The 13,768-nt window shown below is 44.2% G+C and overlaps 1 protein-coding gene across 1 annotated transcript in view; it reads right to left on the reverse strand.

Moving 5' to 3' along the window:
• ppfia4 (PTPRF interacting protein alpha 4) overlaps positions 1 to 13,768 on the reverse strand; it is a gene marked incomplete at its 5' end in the record, with an annotated part of 141,805 nt that overhangs the window by 9,742 nt on the left and 118,295 nt on the right. Inside the window, 11 exons of the mRNA XM_080728827.1 lie at positions 915 to 1,090; positions 2,092 to 2,118; positions 3,551 to 3,613; positions 5,468 to 5,668; positions 6,703 to 6,784; positions 6,935 to 7,016; positions 7,653 to 7,768; positions 8,540 to 8,667; positions 9,350 to 9,385; positions 11,557 to 11,791; positions 12,469 to 12,671. Coding sequence (XP_080584953.1) covers positions 915 to 1,090; positions 2,092 to 2,118; positions 3,551 to 3,613; positions 5,468 to 5,668; positions 6,703 to 6,784; positions 6,935 to 7,016; positions 7,653 to 7,768; positions 8,540 to 8,667; positions 9,350 to 9,385; positions 11,557 to 11,791; positions 12,469 to 12,671 — 1,349 coding nt within the window. The remainder of the gene's footprint in view (positions 1 to 914; positions 1,091 to 2,091; positions 2,119 to 3,550; positions 3,614 to 5,467; positions 5,669 to 6,702; positions 6,785 to 6,934; positions 7,017 to 7,652; positions 7,769 to 8,539; positions 8,668 to 9,349; positions 9,386 to 11,556; positions 11,792 to 12,468; positions 12,672 to 13,768) is intronic.

Consider the following 13,768-nt stretch of genomic DNA (forward strand, 5'->3'; position numbering starts at 1 on the left):
TCTGTCTAAAAGTGTGGTTATTTTATCGCTTATGAGTGATATTCATCTAATACAATTTTGAAATTCAAGGTTAGCACCGCTTAATAATTTTTTATGACGTATTTTACGCGGCCTAAACGCGTTCTAAGCGGCCTAAACGCGTTCTAAATCAGGGTTAACCAATCAGGTGCCTCTGTGACTATGACATCATGGACAGATCAACAGAATCGAAGTGTTTCATTGGTCTAGCGAACTCATGTCATCATCATTTGTGACATCATAGTTTTGGTAAAAAAGGTTAGCACCGCTCAAAAACGTTACATAGTATAGCTTTAATGGAACTATATTGTGTAAACAAACATTAAACATTAATTTACACAACACTGATGATGGCTGCTGTCATACAAGTCTATTACTGTAACACATTGGCTGCTTTATATATAATTAATTATTTCGATACCTTGTGCCAGGGTTATTTCCATTGATTGTATTTCATTTTGAAGACCGAACATGTTTTCTTTCACCCGCATTATTATTATTTATTTTTTGTTGTGTCCGTCACTTAGATACCGGCCGTTGGGGGGAAAAAAACGTTTCTCGACGATTGACGTGATCTGGAGATAAATTCCGAGGTAAAGCCATTTTACTGCCGAGGATTGCATTGAAGCCAACGGAGGACTTAACTTCCTGATCCCAAAGGATCATGGGGGAGTTTTTGCATCACCCGATATCCAGACTTTAATCGGGAAAAGCACACTGCGGCTGGGTTTGAAATCCCAGGAAAAGCACTCAATGTGTTAAGCTACGAAATATATTCAAAAGTTGAAGACTGCTGGTGTAGACGGTTTAAGTGGTTATATGCTAAATGTATAGACGGTGGTTTAAGTGGTTAAAAGATGAACGTTGGGAGAGCATCCATGTGGGTGCTGTATTACCTGTGGAAGCTGTCCACCATCTTCAGGTGGCTCCGGAGGTCCTTCTTGGTCAGGTGGTCCAGCATGCGCGCGTCCACCAGACACTCCATGAAGTAGGAGCGGTACTGAGGCAGACCCAGGCTGGGCAGCCACTCGTTACCTATCCACTCATGGTTCATGTCCCCGTACGCCAGGGTCTACACAGACACAGAGAGACAGACCGAGAGAGAGACAGAGAGAGCAGGGACGTGCAGAGAATGTTAGAGAGACATTCTGACAGGCTGACATTTCAAAAAGGGCTCTTTTAGTGAAAATATTGAAAATAGCAGAGCTTGGAGGGCTACAATTTTCGGTACTTGACACCACACTGAACTAAGCATAATCAAGTCAATACTGGAGATGTGGCGTAGCAGCATGGATTTCTACAGAGAGAGGACAACTCTTTCAACATAAGACGCTGCATTCAAGTTCAGGAGAGTCTGGACAAGGCAATTTTCTTGAATGCTGCCTTAGGGTATGGCATGGAAGGAGGGCATTTGCATGTCTTTCACCATAGTAAAAACTGCATTAATGGTTCTGGAGAGGGCACTTTTAATAGACGGATAAAAGGGCAGGGGCTCAAGCCCTCTTTGATGTCTATGTGTGTACGTGCCTGAGAGAGAGAGACAGAGAGAGACAGAGACAGCCAACTCATTTTTCATAGTTTTATTGTATATACAATGTTTTGTTTTAGCTTTGGCAATGTAAACGTATGTTTTCTCATGTGTGTTCCTTGTTTAACTACCCAACGTTAGGACCAAAATAAATCCCCACAATGATAATAAAAAAACAGTCAACCGTGACCTTACTGGGATTCTTTTCCCTCTCCAATCATGAGGGAGAAAGAAGGTCTTTAGTTTTTTTGAGGTACAGTTACAATTCCTAAAAGCTTCGGGTTGGGGTCAGGGTGAGTATCAGGTGTTTAGGGTTAAAAATGCATTGGCACTTTTTAACGAAAAGTTGCTTTTCATGCCCTCATTAGGAAATGCAGTATATACCGGTACAACCGTTTGTGCGTGCGCGCGTGCGTGCGTGGCCATGTTGACCGCATTCCCACAGTAGACATTTTGTTGTTACCCATGTGTGACCCGAACCCTAACCCTGATGATGATGTAAGAGAAAAATGGCTGCTGTGTCAATGTTAGAGCAGCATTCTCACCTGAGCCCAGCTCCCTTCCTCATTCTCCTGAGGGTCCAGCCAGCATTAGACACAATACACAGTATTAGAGAGACCAGCATTACAGACAATACAAACACAGTGTTAGAGAGACCAGCAGCATGACAGACAACAGAATACCAAAGTCCTGACATCACTATACTGCTGGATCATTTCCCCCATAGAAATCTTCTTTATGAGACTGCATCAAATAATAACTGTGGTCCAAAATAAACAAATCCCCCAGGAGATATGTGACTCGTTTATTATGATATCGGGTTACATTTGAAAATGTTTTGGAGAATATCTTTGGATAAGTTTGTACTTTTCCACCGGAACAGAGTTCTTATATGAATCTCAGATTTCTCTATGGGGAATGTCTATTGGGAAAATAATCCGCGACCGAGGGGGATAGCGCCCTCTAGTGACAGTGATGTCAGACTTCGGTGCTCTATGTAAGCCATTTACCATGAGAGGGAGTGGGTGGCTCGTGCCACAACCCTGAAACAGTGGTAAATCAGCCAACAACCCACGACTCTCGAATGGTAAATAGCTTTTCTACCACTTCTACCATGTAAATGAAAGAAAACACAGTTGTAACTTGCAAGGTTATTTAGTTACAATCATTGCAACACAACAGTGGGCGGGGTCCATGAGCCAACTCAAGGTTGTTGACTGATTTACCACTGTTTTAAGCCAATCGGAATCCAGTATCTGAACATGTGACCACAAAAAGTGGTAGAAAGACCTTTTTCCAGAGCGGCGCCGTGTAGATGCAGTGTCTCCGCACAGCCGTACACACATAGGTGCCAGTTGACACCGCATTATGGTTGCCGCTCTGAGAAATCGGTCTATACACAGCGTTAGAGAGACCAGCATTAAAGACAAGGGGTAGAGAGAAAGACACAGAACATTTTGTTGTCGGGTGGAAACGTTGTATGTCCAAAACCTTCCTTTTTTGTTATTATTTTAAAAACTATTTAAAATAGGGAAAATAGACGATCTACAAGCGCACAACGCCTCGCTTTAATTCCACAGTATGGCTTTAATGTACCCAAAAACATACACGTTTTGAAACTTGGAGATACAAGGTTTCTGCCTGACAGTGACGATTTGCTACATAGTAAACATCACAATATCAATGCTACACTGAACAGAAGTCCAGCGCGCTTCAGCCAGTGGAAGGTAGAAGGGCTCGTTGGTGGAAAATGGTTGTTTTATGGTTGAAAATAGATTTGGGGATTGGGAAAAGATTCAGGTGTGTGTGTGTGTGTGTGTGTGTGTGTGTGTGCGTGCGTGCGTGCGTGCGTGCGTGCGTGTGCATTTGTGCGTGCATGCGTGCATGCGTGTGCATGTGTGTGCGTGTGTGTGTGTGTGTGTGTGTGAGAGAGAGAGAGAGAGAGAGAGAGAGTGGTGGGGGAGGGGAGGGGAGGGGAGGATTGCCCATATGGCACAGACTGACCGCTTTAGTGGAGGAGGCCAGGTTCTCCATCTCTTCGTGAGTCACCCACACATTTCCGGAGGACTGCTCAGAGAGAGGGAGAGCACACACACACACGCACGCACACACGCGCACACACACAAGATAAGGTGCTCGTGAGCCTTCATGGTTTACTATGATCCTGGTGGGTGATTATACTGATGGGGATTCCCTTCCCAAGCCAGGGACCCCCAAAAGCACTGTGAGCTTGTAGATCTGCTTTTTTTGAATGGCGTGCGTGCTATTTGCTTAACACAGAGAGGCGCACTGTTCTCTCAACCAACTAGAACACTTGTTCTTCTTGGTTGTACACACCTACACGGTCAAGGTCAAAAGATAAATCCTTTTATGGGAATATGGCCATAACTTTGTCAAAAGATTGTTCTGTTTACTTGTAACTAATAACAAAATGTTCTTTCTATTTTGGAACTTCGATCCTGTCCGCTGAAAATGAAGTACATAGGGGTCACATTGTGGGATGTCCAGTGGTAATCAGTTAAAATTAAATTTCCATTAAACCTCAACAGCTAGAGTACAAAAAGTCATAAATAAGAGCTGGATACAATTTCAATTGTGAGTTTTAAAGGTTGCAGTGCCCTGGAGGTGTAAATATGGCCTTTTTGACCTTTTGCAGCGGTAGCTAATTAACGTAGTTGTTTATAGCTGTAGCTGTATTTTAACATCGCCTTCAGCAGGGAATCCCTTTCCTTAATCACCCACCATAGTGCACATGCTCAATATAACCCGTACACACGCAGGCACACATGTGCGTGCTGCGCCTACACACACACACACACACACACACACACACACACACACACACACACACACAAACACACACACACACACACACACGCACATGCACACGCACACGCACACGCACACAAACACGTACACATGCGCGCACTGCAGACACACAGGATGTGGTGAGTGCTGCCAAGGGACAGCGTGTTTCAGGCCAGTAGCTAGTAGCTACATTTGGCTCTATTTTAAGTGTAGGTTCCCCCACTGAACCCCATGCAGTTTTTGGGCAGCAGAGACAATATCATTAACTTGATCCTATTTTACTGCAGGCCAAACAGTGGAGCATCATCATCATACAGTCTGAGTGTGTGGAGATCTTGGTGCAGGAAAAGGTGGTCATGTTTATGGTGTATGCTCTTTTGGTTATAATGTTATATTTTTTGATTTTTTTATTAGTTTCTTGGAATTTATCAGTGTTTGTTTGTATTTTACATGGCAAGGTTGTGTAATGGAAAACATAGGGAGGCGTTCGTTCTCGAAGTTGGCTATTCTCAAAGTGCTGAAATATCAACAGCTAGAGCAGACTATCTCACAGCTAGGCTACAGATGTCAACTTTTAGTTTTTATCTTTGGTAGCCTTGGGCACGTGTACAAGTTGGTTGTGAGAGGCTTACAAGTGGCCAACCTCTCCAAAAGGAGGGCCAAGCAGTTAGCAAGGTACTGCTCAGTATCAGCTATTATAGGAAGCCGCTCGATTTGGAGGAGGCGTCGTTTCATTTACCCATGATTGACGTCCGCTGTGTCCGATGTCAACTGTATTTGTATGTAACAATGTTCTGCCTTCTAGGCACTTTGTATCTGTCTATGTTCCTATATTGTCTGACTGCACTTGCAGTGTCTATATCCTTTGTACAAGACATTCTTCTGTTTATGTGGACATAAATACATATTTCAAACGTGCGTGCGTGCGCGTGTGTGTGTGTGTGTGTGTGTGTGTGTGTGTGTGTGTGTGTGTGTGTGTGCGTGCGTGCGTGCGTGCGTGCGTGCGTGCGTGCGTGCGTGCGTGCGTGCGTGCGTGCGTGTGTGTGTGTGTGTGTGTGTGTGTGTGCGTGTGTGTGCGCGTGTGTGTGTGTGTGTGTGTGTGTGTGTGTGTACCGTTCTGGAAGTCAGCGGGGCAGAAGGGCTGGTCAGGGAGACCATCTCCTGGATGGCCAGGCGCAGTTTGAGCCGGTGCAGAGGGTTGCTGATGCCGATCTCCCTCTGGATCTCCGTGTCCGACAGCGCCGACATGATGGCACCGCTCTTCACGTTGGCACGGCACGCTGCCACGTACCACGCTGGCATGCCCACCCACAGCTGCAGGGGGCAGAGCAGAGTCTTGGCATCTGATGATGGTAAGTTACTATGAAACTATGAAGTTACCATCATGGTAACTTCATAGTTTACCTCGGGTCCCCGTTTACCTCTAGTAGAGGTATATTATATAGACAGTAAATTATATAGAACGGTAGAGTTAGTTAACTATGAAAACCGGCACATCTTGTCCGCGTATCTCTGTCTGTAGGTCACGCCTGACACTGTGGGGCCTTTTCCACCAAAAGAACCTTGGTTCCAGAACCAGTGCCGGTTCAACTTTCTTGGAACCTTGGTTCGTTCTTGCGAACCGGCTTGCGTTTCCACCAGATTGAACCAGAGCCATTGTCCCCCAGTTCAGATGGTGGTTCACTGGAAAAACCAAGGATTTTGTGGTTCTGGTTCCGAACCAACTTTTACGGTTCGGAAACAACTCCGGTTCTTGGTGGAAAAGCACACCTCTGGTTCATCCCTTAGGCGGGAGAAAGAACCGGAACCGGAAAAGGCCCCTGTGGTTCCCCTGACACATCACTGTGACATCACAGGTCTGGGTTTGTCGCTCTGACATCATGCTCTGACATCACTGTGATGTCAGGAGAACCACTCTTAACTTCACTGTGATGTCACACTAACATAATCCCTTTTATGCCCATATATGGAGTTCCCTGATGTCATCGATATTAAGCCCATATCTAACAGGACTTCATATGGGAATGCCCATATATGGGCCACATCGGCCACATACCACACTAACGGCTGGTTCTACAGACAGGGATCTCCATGTACGGGCATAAAAGGGTATGATGTCAGATGTCATAGACAGCATATCTCCATATACAGTACATGGATCTCCATGTATGGATACCAGGGGTCTCCATATATGGGTAACTGGTCCGATACACATCACTGGCCAGATAAAGGGCGAGGTTGCATGTCACCCTGAGGCGTCTTACTAGTATAGACAGTATATTATATAGAATAGTATATTATAGACGGGTAGAGTTGTTATCTGGTGATGGTAACTTGCTATAGTGTACCTCTAGCCAGGAGACAACAGTAGGGCCGTCCCACTGAGCGAAGGGCAGGCCTCTCCGTCTCGCATCCTCCAGCAGCTCATGTCTGAGGAGAGAAATTAACAACAATGTGTAGAGTCTGTAAACAAACAATATGTAGAGTCTGAAAACAGCAAAAAATATGCATAACAAATATGCACGAAGAAATGTAAAATTGTCAGTTCTTTGCAAATGACCCATGAAAAAAGAGTCATACTTTTTCTTCATTCTGCGATCCCTCTCTGCCTGAGTTCCGAGTTTACCCAGAGTCATTGTGTCACCGATGCCCATCTCAAAGTCTGAAACATAAGCACACACACACACGTACACACATGCACACGCACAAACGCACACGCACACGCACTCGCGCGCGCACACACACACACACACACACACACACACACACACACACACACACACACACACACACACACACACACACACAGACACACACACACACACACACACACACACACACACACACACACACACACACACACACACACACACAGAAAGGTTTTTTTACTGATGGTAATCTAAATGTATAGTATTGATTATGCAATTTTCTTTTTTTCACCAAAATCCTCTTTTGTGTTATCAACAGAAGGTTTTGTGATCACCTGCTGTAGGATATTGTGTAAAGTTGTGATAACGAACAGCAGTTGTTTTGATGTTTAACATATTTGTGTTAAAACATTCGAATTTATTCTGATTTTGCAAAAATAGCAGGTGTACAACCTCAAATAGCCAACGTAAAAGATATGGATCCTGGATATAAAGGGGTTAAAATTATTGTGATGCTGTATCAAGAAATGTAGCCCCCCCCTCTCCCCCAAGCACCCCACTTTGAGAACCACTGTCATAATGTGTGTGTGTGTGTGTGTGTGTGTGTGTGTGTGAACAGTTTATACCTGGCACGGCGGGTATCAGTGTACCTGGTACAGTGGGCAGAGGCTGCCCCTCCCTGCCCACCGCCTGCTCCATGCGACCACCTTTCTCCTTCTTCCCAAACAGACGGCCGATGGACGACTTGATGCCTTTCTTCTGCTTGCTGCACGGGTGGCCACGGGCAACACAAAACAGTACGGGAATGAACGAGTTAGCAACTAACAGCTTATAACTGGCTAATCAGCTTATTTGAAATCTGCCTGTGTGTGTGTGTGTGTGTGTGTGTGTGTGTGTGTGTGTGTGTGTGTGTGTGTGTGTGCGTGCGTGCGTGCGTGCGTGCGTGCGTGCGTGCGTGCGTGCTAGGGCATTCACGAATAGTGATTTTTAGTATTCGAATTATTCGACCTCAAAGTATTAGAATAGTCGAATATTCGACAGGGCTGGCCAAACTGTCAAATATTAAGTAAGCAAGAGGCAAACATTGTGAAAATAGCAGTGAAAATAGCAGATCTACATGCTCACAACGCCTCGCGTTGCGAGGCGTTGTGAGCATGTAGATCTGCTATTTTCACAATATTTATCTGCGGAACCGAGTCACATTAATACCTACAATTCCAAGTGCTTGTCAGGGTGGGGGTCCCCAGTTCAAATATGTTTATTTTGGGGGTCACGGCCTAAAAAGGTTTGAGAAGCCCTGGTATAGAGCATTAACAAATTCATCCACCAGGGGCACTGACAACTCATTCTTATGACTTCCTATCTAGCCAAGCTTTATAGACTATATATTCTTTAAAGAGAAAACAATAAAATAAAATAAGCGAATATTCCACGTCGAATAGTGACTTTGATATTCGAATGTTCGAATATTCGAATATTTGGTGAATGCGTGCATGTGCGTGTGCTTGTGTGCGTGCATGCGCATGTATGTGTGTACCCTCTGCCATCCTCCAGGCTGCCAGTGAGCTGGGCGAAGTTGGTCTCGAGTCGTAGGCTGCGTGGCGACGAGGGCGGAGATATCTCACACTTGATGGTGGCCTTGTCCTCACGTACCTCCACTGGGGACTGAGACATACAGGGACATACAGGGACAGACAGGGACATACAGGGACATACAGGGAGGGACACAAACACCTCAACTCAATAAGGCAAGGCAAGGCTAATGTATTTCTATAGCGCAGTTCAACAACAGGGCAATTCAAAGTGCTTTAAATAAAACAAGCATTAAAAGGACGTTTCACTTTCAAAGACAATGTGGGTCATTTTATCATCTACTCAGGCTTTTGTGAACTCCCCGACAGTTTTTAAGTTGCTCGATTCAATATTTAGATATTTGATATTTTTATTTAATCAGACATGCCCCCTTCCTATACAAACCCATTGTAACTTCAAACTCCATGATAGACTCCATGATACGCCATGATAACCATGATAGATTCATCTAAAACACACGTCCTTGGTACTGCTGACTCATATACTGTCCTCCAATTTCTTTTGAAAGTGAAATATCCGTTTAAGGCATCAAGACACAGAGGATATAAACAAATTGATGGACATTTGAAAACAACAACATTTTAAAATTAAAATAGGTAAAAATACAATAAAATAAATTATATTGCTATTTTTACTTCGCCGTGCAACAATGTAGCTCGCAGGGAAATCTTGCACTTGTCAGAGCGACTAAAGAATATGCCTAAACAAGGCTTTAATGCTTTCCAAAGAAACAGAGCCAGAGACCCAAACTTACCGCTACTTTCCTGCGGTGTTTCCTCAAGTCACTCGGCTGTTAGCAGCAATGCAACGACAAGACAAGAAATGTTATTCTTCTCATTACATTTTGTGATTGAACATGAGTGTATTTATGAATGTACAGTATGTTCATGATCTACAAACTCACAAAGGGTCCGCTATTTATTCATTTTTTCATATAAAACCTGCCACAAAAAGTTCGGAAATCTAACTTTGGTCGATTATATCTCCCCTTTAATAAACCCAAATGGTATTGAGTTTTATACCATTTTTGGAGGGGCGCTACCCACACGTTTGGCTGTGTTGCTCATTCCATGAATGCCTGATGCTTACAAGCTGTACCTCGTTGTAAAGGTGACAAATCAACGATAAAAATAATATAAAACACAATACCATTTGGGTTTATTAAAGGGGAGGTATAATCGACCAAAGTTAGATTTCCGAACTTTTTGTGGCAAGTTTTTATATATATTTTTTTCAGTTTTGGATATACAAGGGTTCCGCCCACCGATATCTCCTTCCATGCAGGAGACCTAGCTTTAAAGGGGCTGTTCAGGGAAATAAGCTATTTGTTTATATACATATTGTACATGTAGAATAGTTGTTTCTAAATCCCTGTTAAAAAAATTGGAACTGTATCTTACAGCATTGTAGAATAAGACCACTTTACTTTTTTTAATCATGTCTGGGATAGCATATTTTCAGGCTTTCAACCTCGTACGTAAATAACGTATCACGGTAATACTGTAATATGTAATGAGCCTACTGTACTTTTAATTGGCTACTGTATCAGCCTCAGATCAGATACAGCTGCGCCAGTTCATGCTTGTATGGTTGGGTTGCTAAACTAATCTGTGCTGATGAGCCTGTGTTCTGTGGCTCTCTTCCGTCCTTTTACACACACACACACACACACACACACACACACACACACACGACACGGCACAGCAGCACTGTCGGTACAGACAGAGACAGAAAGAGAGAGAGAGAGAGAGACAGGAGAAAGTGGAGCAGCTTGCTAGCACACGCACACGCACACACACACACACACACACACACACACACGCGCGCGTGCGGATGTGCGTGCGTGTGCGTGCATTAATCCACCACGGATCCGCGGAGTTCGGTTATGCTAAGCATAGCTTAGCTAGCTAAGCATAGCCTAGCTATGCTAACTCTAACTGCTAGCAAGCTCCACTGCTCCGCTGTCTCCCTCTCTCTCTTTCGCTCTCTTTCTGTCTCTGTCTGTCTGTGCCGCTGCGCAGTGTCGTGTGTGTGTGTGTGAGTGTGTGTGTGTGTGTGTGTGTGTGTGTGTACGCGCGCGTGCATGCCTGCCTCCCTCTGGCGCAGCCCCACTGACACTATGTAGCCAATCACAATACAACGTGTGTGTGTGACAGTGACAGTGGTGGAAAAAGTACTCAAATGTTTTACTTGAGTAAAAGTATCACTACTGCAATTTAGAAGTACTCTGTTACAAGTAAACGTCCAGGATTCAATTCCATTTATTTGAGGAAAGGAATTGTATTGGTATTGGAAAAAGTATTGGTATCCTAAAACGTTTTTAAAAATACTTATTATGCAGTATGTCTCATTTCAAGTTTTCAAATGTATAAAAATATTTTGAAATCAGATCTACAAGCAAGCCCGACACATTGTGAGCTTTTTACTTTAAAAAAAAAATAATAATAATAATAATACTCAAGTAAAGACAAAGTACCTGAGTACAAAATACTTGAGTAAATGTACTTAATTACTTTATTTTTGAGTAAATGTACTTTAGTGCTTTTTTTTTTTTTTACATCACTGAAAACCAAAGCAGACACCTCTGTGAATGGGCGTGGCTTCATACTGCACATAGGCCACGCCCCTACAGTCCTTGGCCAGAAAGGCCAGAAAAATATCTATTGGATTTGACAGATTTTGAAACAAAAATTTTCATACTTATTGATGTTTTTCATGATTAAAATTTTGTCTGTTGGTTAATAATACATTACTCTGTTGTGTGACAAACTGGGAATACCCTTGTTATCATCTTTATTTGACTGAACAGTCCCTTTAAATCATGTGTGTGTGTGTGTGTGTGTGTGTGTGTGTGTGTGTGTGTGTGTGTGTGTGTGTGTGTGTGTGTGTGTGTGTGTGTGTGTGTGTGTGTGCGCGCGCGTGCGTGCGTGCGTGTGTAAATGTATGTGTGTGCTCTCTGACCAGGGTCATGATGCCCAGCTGGTGGCTGGCACTGCGCCCGTGCCCGTGTTTGGGCGTGGAGCGGCCGCTGGTGGGCGGCGAGCAGGAGGAGGCCAGCGATTGGGCGGTGGCGGAGGTGGGCAGGGCCCCGCGGGGGCGCAGCGTCACGTTCAGGCCGTCCATGCTGCCGCTGTTTACGCGCGACTCGATCTCGTCGGCGCGAAGGTCGGCAGACTCCCTCTCCACCTGGATCATCCTGGAACGAGCACGCAAGCGCATGCACACACACACACGCACAATATTGTATTACTACAGGGGTCTTCAACGTTTTCAGGCCAAGGACCCCTTAGTTGAGAGAGAGATGTAGCAGGGACTAGGGCTGCGAATCTTTGGGTATCCCACGATTCGATTCAGAATCGATTCTTGGGGTCACGATTCGATTTTTTACTTGGTGCCATGATTTTCCCCTCTATAAAACATGATTATCTACTATTATGATTATACTAGGAGGAAGAATTTTTCCAAAAAAGTGTACAGAAAGAGTTAAAATGATGTTTTTATGTGGCCACAGCCACACCCACCAGTTCATTGGTATGCGTGGTTGTCATGGTGGGTGGTGACCCAGCTGAAGTTAGCCACACCCACATGTGTTGGGTGAATGGTAATTAGGGGAGGGGTTGATTCTATGATGTAATAAGTATGGGTGTTTTTGGAACGGCACGTCTGACCCAGCAGGTGGCATCCTCCAGCTAAAAACCCAAATAAAAAGAGAATGCACAATTGCTCATAACAACCACACCAGGGGGTCTAATGAAGTACTGTCAACCTCCTAGACACATGAATACAAGAAAAAGTACAAAACTATGGCGCCACCTCTTAAGTAAATGTACTTAGTTACTTTACACCACTGCGTATGTGCGTGTGCTGAGTCACCTGATCTCCTCGTTGATGGCGTCGAGCTGCTCCTGCAGCATGAGCGCCAGGGTCTGGGCGTCCGATTGGCCGCTGGGCGACAGGAGGGTGGAGCTCATGTCGTCCTCCAGGTCTGACTCCGCCTCCATGTCGCCGCCGCCAATCAGGTGACCCACGCTGCCACGCAGAGACGACGAGTAGTCCTGCTCAACCACCCCACACACCTGGACACGCACACACACACGTAGCACACGCAAAAACCCTTTGAAACACGCTCTCTGTATATAACCATTGAACTCGACACTGATTACGAAACATAACGTTGCTGTCGGGCAGAAACCTCTTATCTCCACATTCTTAGTGCCAAGAAGAGATCTCCAAGTTTCACATTTGTAAGTTTTATCGTAAAGTAAAGCCCTGCTTCGATCATCATACAAGACTATCGCATAAAACTAGTGAAAATAGCAGATCTACATCTTGTGTGCTTGTTGATCGGCTATTTTCACTATTTTAGATCATTTTTGAAAAGATAAATACAAAACGAACGCTTTTGCACATACAGGGTTTCCACCCGACAGCGACGAAATATTAGTTTTAGTCTTAAAAATATTAAATAGATATACTTTAAATAGATATACTTTGTTTGCACCTTTTGTACCTCTTTTGTACCTTCTGCTTTTGTATCTATGTTCGGTTTTCCTTGTGTAATGAACTCTATTGTTTGTTTTTATGTGGGGACTGCGGATGGAAATTAGCATCATTGCTAAACCCGGTGTATTTACATTGACATGTATTGTTCATTAATAGCCTACAGTATGTGGTGTGGTGTCCTGTCTAAAGGTAAAAGTAAAGTAAAACGTTTTAACTTTTTTTTTTGTAAATTAACGCCCTACTTGATCATACAACAGCAAACGCATCAAAAGTAGCAGATCCATTCGCGCCGTATTCCGAGCTTGTCGTTCTGCTATTGGACAGATATTCCACCCTACAGAGACAGCATATGGATAGACAGACATCAATAAGAATGAATGGACAGAAGTGAGGACTTACATGAGACAGCATGTCCATCATGGCAGCAGGTTGCGTGATCAGAATTAAGGACAGAGGACATCAGGACATAGAGAGGTTAGTACAGAGAACGATGGGTTAATGGGCCACGTCATCAGAGGCCAACTGGGATAGGGCTTATATTAGAAAAGAAAAATAATATCAACTAATTCAGTGTTTCTCAAATGGGGGTATGTGTACCCCTAGGGGTACGCGGAGGTACTGCAGGGGGTACTCAAAAATGCCCCCAAAAAAGAAAAATAGAAGTAGGCCT

This window comes from Nannobrachium achirus (genome assembly GCF_963921795.1).
Source record: "Nannobrachium achirus genome assembly, chromosome: 6".
Classification (NCBI taxonomy): Eukaryota; Metazoa; Chordata; class Actinopteri; order Myctophiformes; family Myctophidae; genus Nannobrachium; species Nannobrachium achirus.